At 45.0% G+C, this 25,008-nt stretch overlaps 2 protein-coding genes across 2 annotated transcripts; both read right to left on the bottom strand.

Moving 5' to 3' along the window:
- Positions 1-520: 520 nt before the first annotated feature.
- LOC120366817 (small ribosomal subunit protein uS2-like) lies at positions 521-9,368 on the bottom strand. The gene has a single exon (XM_074388506.1). The coding sequence runs from the start codon at positions 4,838-4,840 to the stop codon at positions 3,866-3,868; it is 975 nt and encodes a 324-aa protein (XP_074244607.1). The 5' UTR covers positions 4,841-9,368; the 3' UTR covers positions 521-3,865.
- A 9-nt stretch (positions 9,369-9,377) lies between these two features.
- ZFP3 (ZFP3 zinc finger protein) lies at positions 9,378-24,021 on the bottom strand. The gene is made up of 2 exons (XM_003931361.4): positions 23,879-24,021; positions 9,378-10,981 (listed from the first exon to the last, which is right to left on the bottom strand). Exon 2 carries the CDS (start codon positions 10,971-10,973, stop codon positions 9,462-9,464), a length of 1,512 nt encoding a protein of 503 aa, XP_003931410.1. The 5' UTR covers positions 10,974-10,981; positions 23,879-24,021; the 3' UTR covers positions 9,378-9,461.
- Between the last annotated feature and the right edge of the window lie 987 nt (positions 24,022-25,008).

Below are 25,008 nucleotides of genomic sequence, written 5' to 3'. Positions count from 1 at the left end.
CACCTCAGCCTCCCAAAGTGCTGGGAATACAGGCGTGAGCCACGTGCCTAGCCCGGATTTGCTCCTTTCTTGATGATTCTCTGGATAAACTGCCCAGAAAGCCTCCCAGACCTCTGCCCACTCTCAGCACATAACCACCGTCCCTCTTAGCAAAATGCCTCAAATGATCAACTCCACTGTCTCTGACACTCATAACTTCCATACCTATCTTCTTAGCCCCTCCAACGGTTTTAGTGTCTTCAGTGACTTCTTACTAAAGCCAACCCCGCCTTTCGTGTTTTGAGTCTACACTTTCCGACTGCGAATAAGTTCACTTATAATAATTAGATATTAAATAGTTATATTAGGCCTGGCTTGGTGCCCAGAAAAGCCTGGGCCGCGGGAGGGACTCTGTAAATACCCATGGGATGTGAAATGCTCTCACAAACTGCAAATACCAGAAGGCAGAGAGACAAAAGCACAGGCCCACTGATTTGCCCCCAACTGCCACCCCGACCCCACCCGCACACGCACGTGGGAGTCTTAGCGGATGCCCCACAGCCCGCCCACGCGGCCGTGAGCCCGCCCGGATGTCCCTCAGCCCTCAGTCTCCGACCCCATTGGTCCCCGCCCCTCAGCTCTCGATCCGTGCCTGCGGCCGCCGCCAAGGCCCTGCGCTAACTAGCGGTCCTCCCAGCCCCGCGACAGACACGCTTCCGCCCGCACCGCTGAGGCTCCTACCTCTGGGATACCAGACAGGCAGGCCGATGAGCGCATTTGGGGGACTTTTTGGAGACGATGAGTACCAACAGAATTGGGTCCAGCAGAAGACACCTGCCTGTAAAGCGTATTATCAATTATTGAAAACAGCTGGTGTTCTCCTCCGCTGTTCTGTTGGAGAGTGGAGTGACTGTCGATTCCCAGGGCTGGGAGACCAGGGCGTGGGAAAGACGCCCAGGGGCTTGGGAACCGGCTCGAGCTCGGTCTCGGGGCTCCTGAAATGGGCTTCCATCGTCTGGTCGGCCAATGCCCTCAAGCTACCATCCTCCTTCGTGCTGGCTCAGAGCTTCCGGGAGAGGTAGAGGTGGGCGCCAGGCTGCATAGCCGCCCTGCCTTTGAGACACCAAGCCCTCTCCTGGTCCGCAGCGCTGACGCCGTTGGGCTGTTGAGGCGCAGCGAGTGTCCGCGAGTGCCCACGCCCAGTGCAGGTGCTTCACCTCCCAGGCGGCCAGCGAGTGGTTGACGACTGTGTCCACCTGCCCTGCTGAGGCTGCTCCCTTTCTCATGTGATTGCCAGAATCGTCCCCGCCCCTTCCCGCTGGGCTTTTACTGGGGTCCACCCGACCTCCATTTCCAGGTGTACACCCAGGCAACTCTTTTTGATATAGCTTCATTCCGAAAGCTGAGGGGTGCGGTGAAGAGCAAGTTACTGCGGAAGTGACTTTTTTTTTTTGAGATGGGGTTTCACTATGTTGGTCAGGATGGTCTTGAACTCCTGAACTCGCGATCCACCCATCTTGGCCTCCCAAAGTGCTGGGATTATAGGCGTGAGCTACCGTGCCTGGCCTTTTTTTTTTTTTTTTTAAGAAACTCGATGTTTATTTTCCATGAATCTTTTATACGTTAAGAGCCCACACAAGCGGGGGAGAGATCCAAGATGGCTGATCACTAGCAGCTCGGGATTGTAGCTCCCACTGAAAACGCAAAGAACGAGAGGACGCCACACCTTCATATGAATTCTTGTGCTCACGCACCAGGAGATTCCCAGCGGAGGAGCCCCACGGGTCGCCAGCGCGACTCTTGTGACCCGCGAGGCGGTTTTGCCGGCGCCTCAGAGCGTCAGTTCTTGGTGCAGAGTCAGAAAAGCACCATTAATCTTAACGCCGCTGATTTGGTTGGCACAGTGGGTTGCTCAGATTTCGGCGCTGAGAATCAATAAGTTGGACGTCCACTCAGAAACCCAATTACAAAGACGGTAATTATAAAGACCACAGATGGATAAATCTACAACGAAGGGAAGAAAACAGTCAAAAAAGGCTGAGAATACCCAAGATCAAAACGCCTCTTCCTCAACAGGGGATCCCAGTTCCTCATCAGCAACGAAACAAGGCTTGATGGAGAACGAGTGTGTTCCAATTACAGAAGCAGGCTTCAAAATGTGGATAATAAGAAACTTCTGTGAATTAAAAGAACTTGTTCTAACACAATCTAAAGAAACTAAGAACTTTGAAAAAAGGTTTGACGAAATGTCAACAAGAATACAAAATTTAGAGAGGAAAATAAGTGAATTGATGGAACTGAAAAACACAATACGAGAATTACGTGAAGTATGCACAAGTTTTAACAGCCAAATTGATCAAGCAGAAGAAAGGATATCAGAGGTCGAAGACCAACTCAATGAAATAAAACAAGAAGACAAGATTAGAGTAAAAAGGATAAAAAGGAATGAGCAAAGTCTCCAAGAAATATGGGACTATGTGAAAAGACCTAATCTACGCTTGATAGGTGTACCTGAATGTGACGAAGAGAATGAATCCAAGCTGGAAAATATGCTTCAGGATATTATTCAGGAAAATTTTCCCAACCTAGTAAGGCAGGATAATATTCAACTCCAGGTAATACAGAGAACACCACAAAGATATTCCTCAAGAAGAGCAACTCCAAGGCACATAATCGTCAGATTCACCAGGGTTGAAATGAAGGAGAAAATACTAAGGGCAGCCAGAGAGAAAGGTCAGGTTACCCACAAAGGGAAGCCTATCAGACTTACAGCAGATCTCTCAGCAGAAACCCTACAAGCCAGAAGAGAGTGGGGACCAATATTCAACATCCTTAAAGAAAAGAACTTTCAACCAAGAATTTCACATCCAGCCAAACTAAGCTTCATAAGTGAAGGAAAAGTAAAGTTTTTTGTGAACAAGCAAGCACTCAGAGAATTCATCACCACCAGGCCTGCTTTACAAGAGCTTCTGAAAGAACCACTACACATAGAAAGGAACAAACAGTATCAGCCTTTCTAAAAAATACCAAAAAGTAAAGAACATCAATATAATGAAGAATTTACATCAACTAATGGGCAAAATAGCCAGCTAATATTAAATGACAGTATTAAACTCACATATATCATTATTAATTCTAAATTTAAATTGACTAAATTCCTCAATTCAAAGACAGGCAATTTGGACAAAAAACTAAAACTGTATGCTGCATCCAGACCCATCTCACATTCAAGGATACACAAAGACTCAAAACAAAGGATGGAGAGAGACTTACCAACCAACCAGAGAGCAAAAATAAATAAATAAAAAGCAGAAGTTACAATTTTTGCCTCTGATAAAATAGTATTTAAAGCAACAAAGATCAAAAGAAGCAAAGAAGGACATTATATAATGATAAAAGAATCAATGCAACAACAAGAAGAGTTAAAGGTCCTAAATATACACGCACCCAATACAGGAATACCCAGACATACAAGACTTATAAAGAGACTTAGACTCCCACACAATAATAGTCGGAGACTTCAACATTAATATTAGACAGATCAATGAGACAGAAAATTAACAACGATATCCAGGACTTGAACTCAGATCTGGAACAAGTAAACGTAATTAACATTTATAGAACTCTCCACTTTACACAAAATATACACTCTTATCAGTACCACATCATATCAACTTAGAAGTTTAAACGAAATGTTGGTTGGCTCCTTGTTTGTTACTCTCTTCCCTCATTTTCTTTCATGTCTCCATTATTAAGGACAATTATAGGCATACCCATATTTAGACTGCATTCTAGCCCAGGCAACAAAGCAATACCCCCATTCTCTCTCCCTCTTCCTCTTTCTCTTTCTTCCTCTTCTTTATTATTTTTCTTATTATTCTTTTTCTCAAAAAAAAAAAAAAAAATAGAGTTCTAGGTAAAGATAAAGAAACAAAACAAAACAAAAAAAAAAGAAGAGCCCAAACAAGAACAGCTTAAGACCTGCAGTGGCTGCTCCTACCCATTCAGTGGCCTGAGCAGTGGGAGCTGCAGACCAGTCTTCCGTGGCAGGCTGGGCACTCCAGTCTTCAGTAGGGAACTGCTGGATAGGCACAGAGGGCACCTGCACACCTTCAGACCAGTCAGCAACCTCAGGCTGAGTAGCAGTGAACTCAGGAGCTGGAGCAGTCCATTCGCCCTGAAATTCCTCCTTGGTCACAGCGTTTTCAGCAGCAGCCTGCTCTTCGTTTTCAGTCTCTTCAGGATGTCTGTAGAAGTACAGATCAGGCATGACCTCCCAGGGGTGTTCACGGGAAATGGTGCTACGCATGCGCAAAGCTTCCCAAGCCAGCATCCACCACATCAAACCCATTGAGTGAGCTCCCTTGTTGTTGCATGGGATGGCAATGTCCACATAGCACAGAGGCGAAGCTGGGTTACACAGAGCAATGGTAGGTAGGTTAACATAAGATGCCTCCGTGAGAGGCTGGTGGTCAGCCCTTGGGTCAGTAACCACAAGCAGCCGTGGCTCCTGGAAGGCTGCCTGGATCCTGTTGGTGAAGGTTCCAGGAGTAAAGCAGCCAGCAATTGGAGTGGCTCCAGTGGCAGCAGCAAACTTCAGCACGGCCCTCTGGCCAGTATTCCTGGAGGATATAACACTGACGTCAGCAGGGTTTTCAATGGCAACAATGGCACGAGCTGCCATGAGAAGCTTCTCCCAGGGCCTCTTCAGATTTATGATGTAGATGCCATCACTTTTCCTTTTACAGATATACTGTTCCACCTGGAAGTGAAGGTTGGTGCCACCTAAATGGGTTCCTGCTTCCAGGAACTTAAGGACAGCCTCCTCCTTCGTTTGCAGGACATCCAGAGCTCCAGACATTGTGAAAGTTTCCCTTTAAGTTACGACCGGAATCCAGAACAACACCGTTTGGAGCCCTCTGCAGGTAGCATGGAAAGCTTTTTTTTTTTTTTTTTTTTTTTTTTAAAGGTAAAGGTTTAATTTCGGGAACAGGGGTCAGAGGATGGGTTTCAAAAGATCCATGAATTCTCTGAAACTGTCAGGCAGAGCTTTCCTGGTTCTCAAAGGAGATTATTGACGTAACAGCATTAAGAACCTGGCATCCGCCAGGAATCAGAACACTTGTAAAAATTGAATGGTAAACAATCAGCAGCACGCATCACCACCCTGACATTTCAGTAATAAGGTGATTTTTTTTTAAGGCCATACAAATCGTCTGGAAATATCTTACATTAAGTTGTTAATAATGAAGAAAAACGTGTATACCAACACACACACAGTAGATAACGCTTGTCCTGTTATTTAAGATGATCTTACCAAGCAAAGCAGATGATCAAGGACACATAATGTACACTGTATGCAAAACCAGAAGCTAACAAACATGTTGGGGTACTTAGGCAAGATGAAACTTACAAGGTGGGGACAAAAATGGTAAAGTCCTATTAAAAACCATAATGAAACATAATGCAACTTGGAATAACAACCATTACAAAGGCATTATTATCAGTAACATTGTAAAGAAATATTTTATTTACCTAAAGTGTTAGTACATTAAAATTCGGGAAGGAAGAAAATATACACAGGCATAGCTTCAAAAATTCTTAAGGGTATTTCTGGATATTTAGGTAGAACTTTAAGATTGTGAGGCCTGTGCGGTTTTTTTTTTTTTTTTAAAGGCCTAAAATTAAGACAATTCATGTATTTTCCTTGACAGTATTGTGTTTGCATAAATCATCACCAGTCACGATTATGGTCAGATGCCGACTCCCAAGTAAGTTGAAGAGGGAGGTAGGCAAACAGAAGGAAAAGAAAAATCTTCCTGAGATCTCTGGGTAAGATGTGTTAAGACGACAGGAAATTGAGGTTACAGGATTTGCATATAGTGTACATAACAAGATGCAGGTAATTTCATTAACCAGAAATCTGTGGGGAGGGGTATATCTATATATGGTAGATTTTTCTGGAAATGTGATGTGAGTCCTCCCACTTAAGAACCTGCTCAGGTGCAACAGGTCACTAAATTGCCTCCTAATGTTTAAGTTAACTAGAGGACATTTTGCTGAGCAGTGATGGGTTTAAGAAGGTAACTGAGCTAGGCCCAAGGGAGGTGAGAAGATGGATTGTATATCTGGTAGGGAAAAAAGGAGGCGAGGTGGCTGAGCCTTGAGAGGGGAGGACAAAGAGAAAAAACTTCATTGGTGGTTTGGCCAATAAGGTACTTCCGAGAACGAAGTGTCTAATAGAATGCACAGTGTGAACTCTTCTCTGCTTCTTACACAGTATCTTCAGTGAAGTCCATATTGCTCAGGGGTGTTTGTGTGAATAGATTTTTTATGAGAAGCTTGAAAGGGTGCCACGTTCTCTATCAGGGCTGACAAGAGGTAAATATGGAAATAAAATGTGCAAACACAGCCTGGTGCAGTGGCCCATGCCTGTAATCACAGCACTTTGGAAGGCTGAGGCGGGTGGATCACCTAAAGTCAGGAGTTTAGACCTGCCTAACCAACATAGTGAAACCCCATCTCTCCTAAAAATACAAAAATTAGCCAGGCGTGGTGGCATGCGCCTGTAATCCCAGCTACTCAGGAGGCTTAGGCAGAATTGCTAGAACCCGGGAGGTGGAGGTTACAGTGAGCCAAGATTGTACCATCGCACTCCAGCCCAGGGGACAGGGAGATGAAAAAAAAAAATGCAAAGGAATCAGGCATGGAAGGGACAGGTGAGATCCAGGTTTCATGTGAGAAAGATATAGCCTGGGCACAATTCAGTTTGTGCTCCAGCAATGAAAAAAGGAATAAGAGAGCACACTTCACTTTGTAATCATTCTAAGGGAAGAAGTAAATAAAAAACTTTTCCTACTAGGAGTGTGACTGTTAGAGGCAGAGGTATCTGGAAGGATGTGGAAACTGTGCAATCATCTATTTGTACAACCCTTTTCTCAAGCCAAGGATATAAGCCTGGGAGACACCTATGTTAGAGTACAGAATAAACCATTTGGTGGATTTTTTTTTTTTTTTTTTTGCTGTGGTCACTTCTGTTACCAAGGACATTATTTAAATTCACTATATTCAAATCTATGTAGAAATTAGTAATAGAAAATATGCAAAGGATTTCAAATAAGGCAGTGATGAATCTGCCTATCTGCAGCACAGCACAGTGGTTAAGAGCATCAACCAGGTTTGGAGTCTTGGCTCTAGCACTTAATAGCTGTGTAATCATGGGTAAATCACTTAACACTGACCCTTCTGCCCCTCCTTATCTTTTAAATTGGGGTAAGAATACCCACATCATTGATGGTTGTGTAACTATGTAAATTAAAAATCATTCAACTGAACACTTAAAACAGCTGAATTTTATGGTATGTAAATTATACTTTCACAAAGCTTTTAAAAAATGAGTACCCACATCATAGAAATGATGTGAAAATTAAAATGTAAACTGGTACTGTGCCTGTCATGTAGTAAACACTCAATAAATATTAGTGACTAATATTAGTGTAACAAAGATAAGATCAAAGAACAATAAAGAGATATAAAGTTAAATTTTTAAAGATTTAAGGAATTACTGGGCTGGTTGAAACTTCAGGGATCATTTTGTTCAACTCCTCCATTTTACAGATGAGAAAATTGGAGACCAGCAGGTGAAGTGCCTTATTCAAGGTCTAGCACTAAGACCAGATCCCAGGCCTGTGGGATCCCATTAGTGCAATTCCCACTAACACCACTGCCTCAGAAACATAGACACATGAAAAATGGAAGCTGTGTTTTCCTTAAAAAAGAAATAAGATATAGGAGAACACAAAAAACAAGCAGAGATGGTGAAGGAGGAATTTTAAGACCAGGCACAGTAGCTCACACCTGCAATCCCAATACTTTGAGAAGCTGAAGCAAAAAGATCGCTGGAGCTCAGGAGTTCAAGACCAGCCTGGGCAACACAGCAAACACCTTAGCTCTATTTTTTTAAAGTTATTTAAGAAAAAAGAATTTCGGGCCGGGCACGATGGCTCAAGCCTGTAATCCCAGCACTTTGGGAGGCCGAGGCGGGTGGATCACGAGGTCAAGAGATCGAGACCATCCTGGTCAACATGGTGAAACCCCGTCTCTACTAAAAATACAAAAAATTAGCTGGGCGTGGTGGCACGTGCCTGTAATCCCAGCTACTCAGGAGGCTGAGGCAGGAGAATTGCCTGAACCCAGGAGACGGTGGTTGCGGTGAGCCGAGATCGCGCCATTGCACTCCAGCCTGGGTAACAAGAGTGAAACTCCGTCTCAAAAAAAAAAAAAAAAAAGAAAAAAGAAAAAAGAATTTCAAGGCCAAGGAGCAAAACCAAGAGACTACCACATCCTGACTTAGCCAGTGCCTCCAGTGGGGTCCAGGTCATGAGAACTTAAGTGGTTTGGCAAGGCCAGACCCTGGTTTATCAGATGAACTGGCTCATCACTGTAGCCAGGTGCCTGGTGGAGGTGAAGCCACAGTCCTCTCTACTTCTTGTCACAATATCTGTCAGCAGCAGTAGGGGCTGGGGCCAACAATGAATGCAGCAGAATTCTTGGGAGCAGTCAGTTTGAGCACCCTGAAGTTTGGACAGCTCCTGAAGAGCTGCTTCTGCCCATGCTGAGTAGTCTGACTTCAATTGTTTATCCCCTGGTGTTGCCTAATCAGCCCCTCTGGATGCTAAGGCCTTCACTTACAATCCTGGTGTAAACTGCCTGTCAGTTCCTCCATCATGGCAGCCTCTTCAGATGAATAAGGAAGCCTAACAGATGTGAAATGACCCAAACAAACTTCCTGCTTCTCTTCATTAATGCTGCCATCTTCTAACTTGACAGCATGGCTGAAAGATTTTGAAGCTAATAAAAGCTTACTAAATTATTCCAATGCTAAACAGTAGACAGGAGAATGAGGTGTGTCTTCTAAGTTATGACTTTCAAATATTTCAGGGGGTAACATTCAGTGAGTCTACTCTGTCATTCTTAGGAGGTGGTAGAATCCTGTTCTCACAATTTTGCTGAAGAGTAATTTAGGATGGCTGGTACTGACCCTTAATGTTATGTGATCCACTGGGGGAGGAGAAAGGAAGGGAAGGGAAGGACAGAGGGGAAATTAAGGCCTGAAATAGCTTTTATAATTTAACTCAGTACATTGAAACTTCTGAATGACTAATTCATAAAAGTGCCTCAGTAGTGCCTGCAGTCCTAGCTACTTGGAAGGCTGAGGCAGGAGGACTGCTTGAGCCCAGGAGTTCAAGGAAGCAGTGAGTTATGACTGTGCCACTGCATTCCAGCCTGGGCAACAGAGCAAGACCCCAAGTCTTAAAAAAAAAAAAAAAGGTACCTCATCTTCTTCAACCATTTAAATAATCAGTGAAAGGACAGAGGAGGTTCTGTCCATTCATTTGATTTGAATATGTGGGGTGCACATTATGAACAAATGAGTAAGTTGGACTTTAGCTTTTCCACTAAAAGCTTTCCTATTTTGCAGATTACTCCATACAGTGAACACTTTGATGTCGGAGGAGGTGAGAGCTCCGACTAAAAGTTTTCTGACATTCTTGGCACTCATAAGGCTTCTCTCCAGTGTGAATTCTCTGATGTATGATAAGTTGGGAATGCTGGCTGAATGTTTTCTCACACTCACTACATTCATAAGGTTTCTCTCCAATATGAATTTTCTGGTGGAGAAGCAGCTCAGAATTATCCCAAAAAGTTCTTGCACATTCATTACATTGATGGGGTTTCTCTCCAGTATGAATTCTCTGGTGGACAATAAGATGAGAGGTCCGCCTGAAAGCCTTTCCACACTCAAAGCATTCATAGGGCTTCTCTCCAGTGTGAATTCTCTCATGTCTAAGAAGTTCTGAGTTCCCCCTGAAGGCCTTCCCACACTCCTTACATACATAGGGCTTCTCACCAGTATGAATTCTAATATGTCTAACAATCTCTGAATTCTGGCCAAAAGTTTTCCCACATTCATTACATTCATAGGGTTTGTCCCCTGTATGAATTCTCTGATGCCGGATAAGCTCAGAACTCTGACCAAAGCCTTTCCCACATTCATTACACAGATACGGTTTTTCTCCAGTATGAATTTTCTGATGTCTAATAAGGCCTGAGCTATGCTTGAAGGCTTTGCCACACTCGTTGCATTCATGGTATCTTTCTTCGGTATGAATTCTCTGATGCTGAATAAGCTGTGAACTAACCCTAAAGGTCTTCCCACATTCATTACATTCATATGGTTTCTCTCCAGTATGGATTCTCTGGTGTAGAATAAGGGCTGAATTTTGACTGAAGGCTTTACCACATTCTTCACATTTATAGGGCCTCTCTCCAGTATGAATTCTATGATGGTGGATAAGATGTGAACTCTGAATGAATGCCTTTCCACATTCATTACAAGCAAAGGGTTTCTCTCCAGCATGAATTCTCAGGTGCCGTCGAAGGCTTGAATTAGTTCCGAATGTCTTTCCACATTCTTTGCACTCAAAAGGTTTTTCTCCACTATGAACTCTCATATGCTGGATGAGATGTGAGTTCTGGTTAAAGGTTTTCCCACATTCTTTACATGTATGAGGCTTTTCTCCCACAGAACTTCTCTGTGTTTTATTAGGTTCTAAAATCTCTATGAAGTTTTGGCCAGAGGTAGCAAATGCACTCACTCCCTCTGTTACAGTATCTCCCTGATGTTTAACCAGATTTGGGCTGGGACTGCAGCCTCTCTTACCCTCATTATTCTCCCGGTCTTTCTCACTTGAGGGTGATTTTTTAAAGATCATCAACCCTGATGTAAAGTCTCTCTCCTGAGGAGACATCTGCTCCATAATCTCTTCCATGGACTCTCTCGAATGTCTCTCCGACATGTCTTCTTCACATTCTGCTCCAAACTCATGACCTTGGTAAACCACTCTTGGAAATTTTTCTAATATTGACCCATGTGGCTCAGATTCTTCAGAAATTTCTTCCTTGGGAATCACCTCCTTGTTCTCAGTCCCCATATCACAATCTGAAATGAAAGTAAGTATGTAAAGGGACCGTATCATATTTAAATGAAGCTGACACTAGAGGAGAACAGAGCTTTGATGCAGTTCTCATAGCACTCGAAAACAGTCTTGGTCAGGGGAGGGGGGTGGCTGAGGCAGGAGGATTGCTTGAGCCTGGGGAGGTCAAGGCTGCAGTGAGCTGAAATGCACCACTGCACTCCAGGCTGGGTGATAGAGTGAGACCCTGTCTCAAAACAAAAGAAAACAAAAACAGTCTTGGTGTCTAGCAAAATTACAGAATGCTGCCAAAGAGAAAATAAAGATACAGGATTATGGTGGACATGCTAAACAGTGGGGGCTGACTAAAAGGAGTGAGAAAAGATTTAAAGAGAAAGTAAGAAATGAATGGTAAAGAGATGCTGATAAAAAGATCCATACTATTCCCGTTTTCACACTACTAAGACATACCCGAAAAAAAAAGAGAGAGAGAGAAAAATGATCCATACTATTAATGGTGAGTTGGGTTGGAACCTGAAGGTAATAAAGAAAACATCTGGGGCCAGGCGCGGTGGCTCAAGCCTGTAATCCCAGCACTTTGGGAGGCCGAGGCGGGTGGATCACGAGGTCGAGAGATCGAGACCATCCTGGTCAACAAGGTGAAACCCCATCTCTACTAAAAATACAAAAAGTTAGCTGGGCATGGTGGTGCGTGCCTGTAATCCCAGCTACTTAGGAGGCTGAGGCAGGAGAATTGCCTGAGTCCAGGAGGCGGAGGTTGCGGTGAGCCGAGATCGCGCCATTGCACTCCAGCCTGGGTAACAAGAGCAAAACTCCGTCTCAAAAAAAAAAAAAAAGAAAACATCTGGCCGGGCGCGGTGGCTCAAGCCTGTAATCCCAGCACTTTGGGAGGCAGAGGTGGGTGGATCACGAGGTCAAGAGATCATGACCATCCTGGTCAACATGGTGAAACCCTGTCTCTACTAAAAAAATACAAAACATTAGCTGGACATGGTGGCGCGTGCCTGTAATCCCAGCTACTCAGGAGGCTGAGGCAGGAGAATTGCCTGAACCCAGGAGGCAGAGGTTGCGGTGAGCCGAGATCTCGCCATTGCACTCCAGCCTGGGTAACAAGAGCGAAACTCCGTCTCAAAAAAAAAAAAAAAAAAAAAAAAGAAAAGAAAACATCTAGGGAAAATGGTGGCCCCATATTAATAGATACATATATGATAAATGTTGAAAGAAGGGACAAAAATGACAAGGCAAGGCCAGACATGGTGGTTCACGCCTGTAATCCTAGCACTCTGGGAGGCTGAGGTGGACAGATCACTTGAGCTCAAGAGTTCAAGACCAATCTGGGCAACATGGTGAAACCTTGTCTACTAAAAATACAAAAATTAGCTGTGCCTGGTGGCATATACTTGTAGTCCCAGCTTCTTGCAGGGGGCTGAGACAGGACAATCGCTTGAACCAGGAAGGGGGAGGTTGCAGTGAATCAAAATTCTCCCACTGCACTCCAGCCTGGGTGACAGAGTAAGACCCTGTCTCAAAAAAAAAAAAAAAAAAAAAAGACAAGTTAATAGAAATAACTTTTGGGTGTATAGGGGAAGTAACTGCAAAATGAGTAACAAGAGAATTATTCTTAGTTTCGTTCTCTGGTACTTATCAGCTCTATAGAGCAGGAGATGAGACTTACAGGGCTTACCCATTCAAAAGGGTAATGTGTCTTAGCTATAACTAGCACAGAAGAACCACCTATGTTACCCAGGCTGTAGCCTCAGCTACTGGGGAGACTGAGGAAGGAGGGTAACTTGAGCCCAAGAGGTCAAGGCTGCAGTGAGCCAGGAGTGTGCCACTGCACTCCAGCCTGGGCAATAGGGCAAGAGACTTTGTTTCTTAGGAGGGAGAGAAAAAAAAGAGTACCTTTTTAAAACCTTTATGAAGATTTTTAGTTGTGGCAAAAATTTTAGTTATCTACCCCAAGATCTATTTTTCTCCATTGCCTTTTAACCAAATAACAAATTTATGCAGTGTGCCAATTAGCCTAGTTAAAAAAAAATACATTCCCCAGCTTTTTAATTTTAGCAGTTGGGATTGGCCACATGATCATATTCTAGCCAATAAGACACTGAAATGCAAATGAAAGCACATGAGACTACTAGGAAATCTCCTAAAGGATGAGGGGATACATTTCTTCCATCCTGTCTTCCATGCTGTTCCCAGAGCATGATGTGATAGCTAGACACCATCTTGAACCATGAGTATAATGGCATACCCTAGGATTGAGGGTCAGAACTGGAAGGAACCTGGGTCCGTGATGACTCCGTGGCACTGCCATACCTTTCCTGGAATGCCAGCCACTGGGCTTCACTTATCTAAAAGAGAAATAAGCTTTTGCCTTGCTTAAGCCATTGGGGTTTTTGTTGCTGTTGTTGTTATTTTACGAAGCTAAACCTATTCCTAATATAACTGCCCTGGGGATTTGGCTATATCCACCACAGACAAGGGGTCCAAATGCCAGGAGTGTAAGCCTGACCTTTGTTCAGATGACAAGCAACCTGGAACTAACATTAAAATGGCCTTTTGCTGAAGGCAGCGTATTTGTGCATTACAGTAAATCCGAGGAATACAATCCTCCCATCAGTAAAAGTGTTCACTGTGGAAGGCAATTCTCAAGGGGACATGGGCATATATGTAACTTCATCCTTTAGACAATGCAGACTACGGGATAGTTTTTAAACCAAGGAGTGACACGGTCCCTGGGCAGATCAGTATTACATGCAGATGCATACTCATGACCGTTTAGTGGCTGAAGCAGAAAGCAGCAGGCCTGAACACAGGAAGATCAGCTGGGAGGCTGATATAGTCATAAAGGCAAAAAGTGATGTGATCTAACTAGAACACTAGTAGCAGTGGGGAAGAAGAGATAGACTGGAAAAATACTGAAGAGGTCAAATTCTGCAAGACTTCCTGTGTGACTGGATATAGGTTTAAGGACGGAGGAGTCAAAGATGGTGCCCATTGCCGGGCGCGGTGGCTCAAGCCTGTAATCCCAGCACTTTGGGAGGCCAAGGCGGGTGGATCACAAGATCGAGAGATCGAGACCAACCTGGTCAACATGGTGAAACCCCGTCTCTACTAAAAATACAAAAAATTAGCTGGGCATGGTGGCGCATGCCTGTAATCCCAGCTACTCAGGAGGCTGAGGCAGGAGAATTGCCTGAACCCTGGAGGCGGAGGTTGCGGTGAGCCAATATCGCGCCATTGCACTCCAGCCTGGGTAACAAGAGCGAAACTCCGTCTCAAAAAAAAAAAAAAAAAAAAAAAAAAAAAAAGATGGTGCCCAGATCTCACTCAATTTGAGAGATGGTAATTAGGTGGATGGTGGTGCTACGATATTGAGAATACTGGAGGAGGAGTTAGTAGAGCAATAAAGATGATGAATGAGCTCTGTTTTGGACAAAATGAGTTTCAAGATATCCATAGAGAGGTGTCAAAGAATCAGTCAAGCCGGGTGCGGTGGCTCAAGCCTGTAATCCCAGCACTCTGGGAGGCCGAGGCGGGTGGATCACGAGGTCAAGAGATCGAGACCATCCTGGTCAACATGGTGAAACTCCATCTCTACTAAAAATACAAAAAAAATTAGCTGGGCATGGTGGCGCATGCCTGTAATCCCAGCTACTCAGGAGGCTGAGGCAGGAGAATTGCCTGAACCCAGGAGGCGGAGGTTGCGGTGAGCCGAGGATCGCGCCATTGCACTCCAGCCTGGGTAACAAGAGTGAAACTCTGTCTCAAAAAAAAAAAAAAAAAAGAATCAGTCAAAATATGTTGGTCTAAAGCTTAGTCAGGACTAGAGATACAGACTTGAGAGTACTCAGCATGAGCATAGTGTGAGAGCTATCAGAGACTGCAAGCAGAAACCTAGGAGTCAAAGCTAACAGTCACAAGTACTCCAGTTATCTTCCATTTTTCCCTCTAGATCTTCTTTACACCTTTCTCCCTGTCCTCTTTGCCCCAGAAGCCTAACCTGTATGGAACACATCAGCAGGCCCTCTGGCTTTCAACCGTGTTCCATCAATGAGGAGCCCCAGCAGGGGTCTGGAAGCAGGGAGGAAAGGGTGGGGTGGGAGAAAGGGGTCAGGGTATTTATTCTTACAGTTCCTACAGGTGAGGTCACCTTGGGCTGGTGTTGTCCCTGACCTGAGGTCCCTACTACTCTCAAGTCTATCCTATTCTATAGTCTCACTGTCTGGTTTCCAGTAACCTCTGCTCCCTCCTGTCTCTTCAGGCTCAGGGCTAGTGACTATTATTGCCAGCCCCAGGTTCTTCAATACCCTGCTCACACCTAGGTCATTTCTAATTAACCTCTTTGCAAATAAACCCTCCTCAAATTGTTGTAATTTGAATGAGCTGTTTCCTGTTCAGACCCTGTTAATAAAGGGGTGAGTAGAGAAAGAGAATTAGCCAAGAAGATAAAGAATGGTAGTGAAGCTGAAAAACTGGAACACTGTATCATAGAAGTCACTTAGGCAATGGCTGAGGGAATTAAAAAATATCAAATGGAGGCTAGGCATGGTGGTTCATGCCTTTAATGCCAGCACTTTGGGAGGAGTAGGCGGGAGGATCACTTGAGGCCAGGAGTTTGAAACCAGCCTGGGAAACATAGCAAGACCCCATCTCTACAAATTAAAAATTTAAAAATTAGCTAGGCATAGTGGCATGTGCCTATAGTCCCAGCTACTTGGGAAGCTGAGGTGGGAAGATCACTTGAGCCTGGAAGGTAGAGGATGTAGTAAGCTATGACAGAGTCACTGTACTCTAGCCTGGGCAACAGAGTGAGACTCTGTCTCAAAAAAAAAAAAAAAAAAGAAAAAAGAAAAAAACAAAGTCAAATGCAGTTGAGAGATTCAGTAGGATAAGAATTGGAAAATGTCTGCTGGGACAATAGACAGTCACATATAAACTGTAAGCACAGATTCAGTGGAATGACAGAGGGGAAGCCAGGTGGTAGTGGACTAAGTAACGCATTTGCTGCTTCAAAAAAAAAAAGTGGATGAAAGGAGAAGACCATGACGGACAGTGCTATAGATCAAGGCTTTTCTCTGATGGAAGAGATAGGAACATGTTTACATTAGAAGGAATAGAGTAGTTCCAGCAGAGAGATAGGTTAAGAGTGAAGAAAAGATGAGATTACTAAACAAACAAAGACCCTGAGTAGCAGTGGAGGCTGGAGTAGTGTGGTAAGGGAAGGGGAAAGGTGGAGATTTGGTGGGTGACTTTGGACTGCCCTTTTCTCTGCCCAGCCTCCCATAATCCACAGGATGTCAGTTACTAGGTTACTAATACCATCAGACCTGGGCATCTCTAGTCATTCATCAGAGCAGCCCTGGTAATGTCCCCTCCCCAGACACCTGAAAGGAACCTGATCTACTGGAATCCTGAAGTCTCCAAAGCTCTTTGTGCTACACCTGAAAATGAGACGGAACTTTCTTCAACTTTACCCAAGCATCTTCTCTAATTTTCCCATGAAGTAAGAGAGGGCATCTAAAAACTACTTCTCCTTTCTGTTGAAATCTTTGAAAATTATAGGTAAAATACAAAAAAAAAAAAAATTATAGGTAATGTATAGCTATACAACTGTAAGAAGGTATTGTAGAGAATTTAGCTATCTTCTTCCTTATGGTGCCATCTGAGTTGAGAAGTACTGTCTTAAATAAATTTCTCTCTAATCCCTACCCAAGAGCAAGTTCTAGAAGCTGGCATTTCAGTCTCCAGTTGCTTCCAACTCCTCCTCTGGCCTTTCCTTTTCATCTTCATGCGTCCTGTAGTTGCTTCTTTTCCATCATCTAGTTCTTTACAAAATCAGCATTCATAAAACCGACATATGTACCACAACAAATGGAAATCACTTTTTTTTTTTTTGAGATGGAGTTTCGCTCTTGTAGCCCAGGCTGGAGTGCAAAGGTGCAATCTTGGCTCACTGCAACCTCCACCTCCCAGGTTCAAGCTATTCTCCTGCCTTAGCCTCCAGAGTAGCTGGGATTACAGCCTCCCAAGTAGCATGTGCCACTACATCCAGCTAATTTTGTATTTTTGTAGAGATGGGGTTTCTCCATGTTGGTCAGGATGGTCTCAAACTCCCAACCTCAGGTGATCCACCTGCCTCGGCCTCCCAAAGTGCTGGGATTACAGGTATGAGCCACCTCGCCAGGCCCTCCAACTAAATCTTACCTGCTCTGACCATTCTTTTACTTTGCACTCTGCCAGTAACACAATATTGATGTCATTTCTTAAATATTGCTTTATGGGTATCTTCTCAAATACAAATCAAAGCCAATCTCCATTTTGTTGATTTTTCCAAAGGCACAGCCACACATTAGGCCTCAGACTCATATGGAAACACTTCACTTCTCATAGCCTAAATTCAAATTCCCAAATACAATTTTCTAACTTTCTGTTTCTCACTTCCTTACTTTTCTAAATCTGAAATTAAATGTTTCTAAAGAGAGGTAAGATAGAAGTGCTACTGAAGGAACAGAGGTTGACCACTGGTCTTCGGTTTGGGGATGACAGGCAGACCTCTACTGGGTCTCTATAGCTCAGAATAGGATCCTTAACTTGGCAGACCTGAATTTGCCCAAACAGCATAAATCTACATTTATAGCAATTTCTTGTGATAACAGTATCACAATTTTTTGAACTTACCTGCTAAAACTTCACACTGTGATTTATAGTAAAAAATTACTACATAATCTGTCAGCTGGCTGACAACCTGATTATATCGTTTAAAAATCTTGTCAGGGCTGAGCACACCTATAATCCCAGCACTCTGAGAGGCTAAGGTGGGCACATCACTTCAGCCCAGGAGTTTGAGACCAGCCTAACCAACATGGCGAAACCTGTCTCTACAAAAATTACAAAAAATTAGCCAGGTATGGTGGTACATGTCTATAGTCCCAAGCTACCTGGGTGGCTGAGTTGGGAGGATCACCTGAGGCTGGGAGATCAAGGCTGCAGTGAGCTGTGATCACACCACTGCACTCCAGCCTGGGTAACAGAATAAGAGACTTGTCTCAAAAAACAGAGTAAAATTTTGTTGGAAGCAAAGACTGGGACTTGTATTATAAAAGGTCCACAAAACTCACTTCTCCAACACATTGACTGTGGCATTCTAGAAGATTTTCCACCCCAGAGTGATGCACCATAGTAACATTAAGGAGATGGATGAGTGGTGTCTTGATTTTATCTTTTCTTTTTTTTTTTTTTTTTTTTTTTGAGACGGAGTTTCGCTCTTGTTACCCAGGCTGGAGTGCAATGGCGCGATATCGGCTCATCGCAACCTCCGCCTCCTGGGCTCAGGCAATTCTCCTGCCTCAGCCTCCGGAGTAACTGGGATTACAGGCACGCGCCACCATGCCCAGCTAATTTTTTGTATTTTTAGTAGAGACGGGGTTTCACTATATTGACCAGGATGGTCTCGATCTCTTGACCTCGTGACTCACCCGCCTTGGCCTCCCAAAGTGCTGGGATTACAGGCTTGAGCCACCGCGCCCGGCCTTCTTTTTTTTTTTTTTGAGACAGAGTCTTACTCTGTCACTCAGGCTGGAGTGTAGTGGAGCAATCTCCACTCACTGCAACTTCCACCTCTGGTTTCAAGAAATTCTCCTGCCTTAGCCTCCCAAGTAGCTGAGATTACAGGCACCTGCCATCACACCAGGCTAATTTTTGTATTTTTAGTAGAGGCAGGGTTTCACCATGTTGGCCAGGCTGGTCTCAAACTCCTGATCTCAAATGGTCCACCCACCTTAGCCTCCCAAAGTGCTGGGATTACAGGCATAGGCCACTGTGCCCAGCCGGTGTCTTTCTTTATAAAAAAGGAAGAAAAGAACAATTGTAAAAAAAAAAATGTGAGAAAAGAGAAACCTACAGGCTACAGGCCCGTTTTTTTTTTTTTTTTTTTTTGAGACAGAGTCTCACTCTGTCACCTAGTACAATGGCACGATCTTGGCTCACTGAAACCTCTGCCTCCCGAGTTCAAGCAATTCTTTGCCTCAGCCTCCCGAGTAGATGGGATTACAGGTGCCTACCACCATACCTGGCTAATTTTTTGTATTATTAGTAGAAATGGGGTTTTACCATCTTGGTCATGCTGGTCTTGAACTCCTGACCTTATCATCCACCCACCTCGGCCTCCAAGTATTGGAATTACAGGCGTGAGCCACCACACCCAGTCTTTTTTTTTTTTAGACGATGTTTTGCTAGTTTCCCAGACTGGAGTGCAGTGGCATGATCTTGGCTCACCACAACTTTCATCTCCCAGGTTCAAGTCATTCTCCTGCCTCAGCTTCACAAGTATCTGGGACTAGAGGTGTGCGCCACCATGCCCAGCTAATTTTTGTATTTTTAGTAGAGATGGAATTTCACTAGGTTGGCCAGGCTGGTGTCAAACTCCTGACCTCGTGATCTGCCTGCCTCAGCCTCCCAAAGTGCTGGGATTACAGGTATGAGCCACCATGCCCTGCCAATAGGCCCATTCTTAAGCAAATCAGTCATAGGCAAGGATAAAAAATAAAGTCAAAGATCTAGAAGTTGATTTCCATTCAACAATCTATGTGCCCAAAGATGTTATAGAAAGTGTCTGTGCACCCCCTCCCTATATTTCCATTTGAAGACTACTGCACCATAGCATTCTGGGCAGAAAGTGGGCAAGCAAGAGGCCAGGAAGTATAGGGTGAGTAAGAAAAGAAACAGAAAAAACATGTGAATTTCAATGTAGAATGCACAAGGTTGGGATAAATATGGAAGAAGGGAAGATGAGCAGGGAGGCACTGACATTTTAATGGGGAGAGTAATGATAAGCTCTTACTATGTGCAAAGCAATTTACAGACATGAACCCTCACCACCTCCTGATGAAACAAGCATGCTGGAGAGCATCAGAGTGAAGAAGGGCCAATCACTATGCTCTCCTGACTTCTTTCAGTGACGGTGCTGGCAGCCTGAGAATCCAGGGAGGTGTGTGGTGGAAGACTGAGGAGGTGAGGCCTAGGGAGGTTAGTCAGAACAGAGTTAAGATGACTGAGTGACACAGGGATGCAAATGAAGGGGGACAAGGAGGAGTGAGATGCTAATAGATGGAGGTTTCAGAGAAGGTGAAGGATGTGATGAGCACATTCTTTTTTTTTTTTTTTTTTTTTTTTGAGACGGAGTTTCGCTCTTGTTACCCAGGCTGGAGTGCAATGGCATGATCTCAGCTCACCGCAACCTCCGCCTCCTGGGTTCAGGCAATTCTCCAGCCTCAGCCTCCTGAGTAGCTGGGATTACAGGCATGCGCCACCATGCCCAGCTAATTTTTTGTATTTTTAGTAGAGACGGGGTTTCACCATGTTGACCAGGGTGGTCGATCTCTTGACCTCGTGATCCGCCCCCCTCGGCCTCCCAAAGTGCTGAGATTACAGGCTTGAGCCACCGCGCCCGGCACTGAGCACATTCTTTGTGCTCCAAGGGAAGGTAACCAAGGGAAGGTTTATGAGAAACTGGGATGAGGTTTTATTTTGAAATGTCAAAAATTTAAATACCTCAAAAGTAATATCCTTTGAAACTCATTAAAATTTATGATGAAAAATGGAAATGTTTTAGATGTCAATGTGCAAATATATAAAGAGATACAAACCTTCCAAAATTATTTTATGGGGTATGTGAGCAAAACTATTTGCAGTAGCTTTGTTTTCTTTGCCAGAAATCTAACCACATCCAAGAATTCCAGCAGGAAACTCCATCTGAGTTAACCCAGTCAAATAAATTCCCTACTTCTTGCAAGGGACTGGTTCCAAAACAGTAAGGTGCAGAATTCCTGGTTCAGAAATGGACATCCACCTTCATCTGGGTCAGTATTTTGAGGAAGTTTGCTGGGAGCTTCTGGGAATAGTTTCCTGCCATCCTGAGAGAACCATAGGACAATAATTCTCTATATTGTTGCCTGTACCTGCTGCTGCCATCTCCCTACCAGCTTGTGGATGAGGGCAGCGACAGCTAAGAAAAACAAGGGAGATGCCACCTGGACCACTGGATTAAATCAGTCCTGAAACCAGTATACCTCTTTTTTTTCTTTTTCTTTTGAGACAGAGTCTCGCTCTGTCACCCAGGCTGGAGTGCAGTGATGCAATCTCGGCTCACTGCAACCTCCACCTCCCAAGCTAAGGCGATTTTTCCATCTCTGCCTCCCCAGTAGCTGGGATTACAGGCATCTGCCACCATGCCCAGCTAATTTTGTATTTTTAGTAGAGACGGGGTTTCACCATGTTGGCCAGGCTGGTCCTGAACTCCTGACCTCAGGTGCTCCACCCACCTCAGCCTCCCAAAGTGCTAGGATTACAGATGTGAGCCACCATTCCCGGCCTATACCTCTTGACTTCCAATTATGAGACCCTATATACTTGCATATTTTAAAGCCAGCTTGAGTTAGATTCTGTTACAGACAAAAGCATTTTAACTGATGCAAATTATTTTCCTTAACCCCTGAAAGACCAGATCCTACCAAATATTCCATATCTAGTACAAGAATAACCTCCTTCTCAAAGTCTTCATTAATGTCTGCAGGAAAGAGGTTCTCTCTTGGTCCTCTGAGCCAGCACTATATTGGCCCTTTCCTCTCTTTCATTGTACTATAGTTATCATGACACTTCCTGTTTATTCCACCCCAAAGCCTACAGAATAAAAACTTCTTCCCATGGCTCATAACATCCCTCCAAGGAAACCCATTTCCCTTCCTCATCTAATGTCCCACACCCTCCACTAACCGTTGGAAGCTGCAGTCATGCTCAGTGTCCTGCAGATCAACATTTTCTATTCTTTAAAGCATCTTTACCTTTGAGAACAAGTTATTCCCACTTCCTGGAAATCTACTACCTACTTTGCGCACTTCACAAGCATCTCCAAGCCTCGGCTCAAGCATGGACAGACCCTTCCATTTTTTTTTTTTTTTTTTGAGAGGGAGTCTCACTCTGTCACTCAGTCTGGAGTGCAGTGGTACGATCTTGGCTCACTGCAACCTCTGCCTCCCAGGTTCAAGCAATTCTCCTGCCTCAGCCTCCTAAGTAGCTGGGATTACAGGCATGCACTACCATGCCCAGCTAATTTTTTTATTTTTAGTAGAGACAGGGTTTCACTATGTTGGCCAGGCTGGTCTCAAACTCCTGACCTCAGGTGATCCCCCTGCCTTGGTCTACCAAAGTGCTGGGATTACAGGCATGAACCACTGCACCTGGCCAACCCCTCCATTTTCTTCCCTGACCCCCAAGGCAGGCAGCTACTCCTTCACCTTGTAGCAGCTACCTCACTGCATTATTAATTAATTTTTTTTTTTTTTTTTTGAGACAGAGTCTCACTCTCACCCATGCTGGAGTACAGTGGCGCATGCTATCTCGGCTCATTGCAACCTCTGTCTACTGGGTTCAAGCAATTCTCCTGCCTCAACCTCCCCAGTAGCTAGAACTACAGGCGTACACCACCATGTCCAGCTAACTTTTGTATTTTTAGTAGAGATGGGGTTTCAACATGTTGGTCAGGATGGTCTCAATTTCTTATCCTCGTGATCTGCCCACATAGGCCTCCCAAAGTGCTGGGGTTACAGGCATGAGCCACTGCACCCAGCCGCATTATTAATTTTCATACCTATTTTTTTCTCTAGACCATAAGCAACAATGCTCTTCCATTTATCTTGGTATTCCCAGTGCCTAGCATATTTCAGACACCTGGTAAATGTTAAATGGATTTGTGTAACTGTCTTACGTATATAATGAATCTGCAACACCTCCCTTTTTTCTGAGGCAGGGTCTTGGCTCTAATGCCCAGGCTCACTGCAGGTTCAACTTCCCAGGCTCAAGAAAATCTTCCCACCACAGCCTCCCAAGTAGCTGGGACTACAAGCATGCGCCACCACACCCAACTGCCCAACTAATTTCTTTTTTTTAATTTTTTATTATTATTATTTTTTAAGACGGGGTTTCACCATGTTGGTCAGGCTGATCTTGAACTCCTGACCTCAGGTGATCCGTCTGCCTTGGCCTCCAAAGTGCTTGGATTACAGGCGTGAGCCACCACGCCCGGCCCCCAACTAATTTCTTTATTTTTTGTACAGAAAGTGACCCACTATGTTGCCCAGGCTGGTCTTAAACTCCTGGGCTCAAGTAATCCTCCCACCTAGGCCTCCCAAAGTGCTGGGATTATAGGCATGAGTCACCTCATCCAGTCTCTCCAACATTCTTGATGGCTACCTGGATACTTCATTAATCATTGTATCTAAAGAGCCTAGGATAATGTCTGACACATAGCTGATGTCAATAACTGTTTGTAAAAATGAGTTCCTTTTCCCAATCTGGGTGATAATTTAATTTATGGCACTGTTATCTTCCTTTCCTCTGTTCTCCCCCAGGTACCCATAATCAACAAGGCTCTATCTTTGCAGCTCAAACCTGTCTCCTTTTCACAACCACCCCTCATAAGCCAATATCCTGGTCTGGCAGCACAGGGCACAATCTGCCACTGAGACCTTAAGTTTTGGACACTGCCCGTCAGTTTGTCCTAGCAGTTTACTTGGGGGTGGAATGTCTGAGAAAATCACAGCTCCCACTGGTCCCCACGTCGGGACAGAAGGGAGTGGCCCTGCTTCTTCCGTCTCCACGGCTGACAGGCACCCAACCAGAGCTAGGACGGTCCCTGGCGGTGTCCTGGCACCCTCTACCCTCTCTGTGTGCAGGTGGAAATGAAGGCTCGGGGGCGGAGGGAACGGGAAGGCATAAAGTTCAAGGTCATACAGCGAACCTGGGTCAGAACTGGCCTAAACGTAGGGTTTCCGCTCGGCTCTCTGGGCGTTGGGAGCCCATTCCCCGCCTCCCCCCACAGCCGCGACGGAATGAGGTCTCACCGCAGGCCGCTACCGCCCCGCACTCGCTCACTCCTCTCAGGCTCCGTGCTGCTGGGCCACTCGCACAGAGCCCACAGCTGTTGTCCCGCTGTCACTGGCGACAGGCATCGGCCACTTCCGGTACCCGGGCGGCACTCCAGCCAATCAGCGCGCGTCGCACTCCGCTGGAGGAACAGGTGGTCAGCGCACCAACGCCCTAGTGCCTTTTCCGGCTTTGCTTTTCGCCGGTTCTTGCCCTAGCCCAAGCTCAATATCGCCGCAGCCTGCCAAGCCGACACCCTGGAACAGCAAAGTGCACCAGTCGATGCCGGCTTCAGCCCCGGGATCATTGACGAGCTGAGTCCTCCGGGTTTCCTAGAAGGGCTCCAGAGATAAACTTCCGCTCCGCGATTGGCCGCTCTGCGCCCTGATATCGCTCCCCAGGCATTGCTCAGAGCTAAAGAACTCTGGAATCCGCTTCGCATTCCGGCGGGGACTGTTTGCGGGATCCCTTTAACTTTATTTTATTTTATTTTATTTTTTCTTTTCTGAGATGGAGTTTCGCTCTTGTTGCCCAGGCTGGAGTGCAATGGCGCGATCTCGGCTCACCGCAACCTCCGCCTCCTGGGTTCAGGCAATTCTCCTGCCTCAGCCTCCTGAGTAGCTGGGATTACAGGCACGCGCCACCATGCCCAGCTAATTTTTTGTATTTTTTTTTAGTAGAGACGGGGTTTCACCATGTTCACCAGGTTGGTCTCGATCTCTCGACCTTGTGATCCACCCGCCTCGGCCTCCCAAAGTGCTGGGATTACAGGCTTGAGCCACCGCGCCCGGCTTATTTTATTTTTTATTTTTATTTTTGACCATGTTGGTCAGACTGGTCTTGAACTCCTGACCCTTTAACTTTCTCAACCCGCATAGCTCTTATTCTGTCCTTCCCTTGCCCAGACTCGGTGACTCTGAAAAATACAGGGCTGTAGATCCTGGGAATTGGCCATTCCTCGGCAGGGCTTGCAGAAGTGACATTTGGGCTGAAATCTCAAGATTGGGAATTACCTAAATTAGGAGAAGGCCTAGGTTAAGCCGCTCCCGCCACGAAAACATTCTGCAGCTAGCCTTCCTGGGTTTCCTGAGCAAGCTTTGCAGCTTGG

The sequence above is a fragment of the Saimiri boliviensis genome, chromosome 17, assembly GCF_048565385.1.
Source record: "Saimiri boliviensis isolate mSaiBol1 chromosome 17, mSaiBol1.pri, whole genome shotgun sequence".
In the NCBI taxonomy this organism is placed as follows: domain Eukaryota; kingdom Metazoa; phylum Chordata; class Mammalia; order Primates; family Cebidae; genus Saimiri; species Saimiri boliviensis.
The sequence above is the reverse complement of the archived record's forward strand: the minus strand, read 5'-3'. Positions and strand labels throughout refer to the sequence as shown.

Bases quoted from the DNA above. Each gene is read 5' to 3' on its own strand.
- LOC120366817 (XM_074388506.1), bottom strand. From the start codon at position 4,840: ATGTCTGGAGCTCTGGATGTCCTGCAAACGAAGGAGGAGGCTGTCCTT.
- ZFP3 (XM_003931361.4), bottom strand. From the start codon at position 10,973: ATGGGGACTGAGAACAAGGAGGTGATTCCCAAGGAAGAAATTTCTGAA.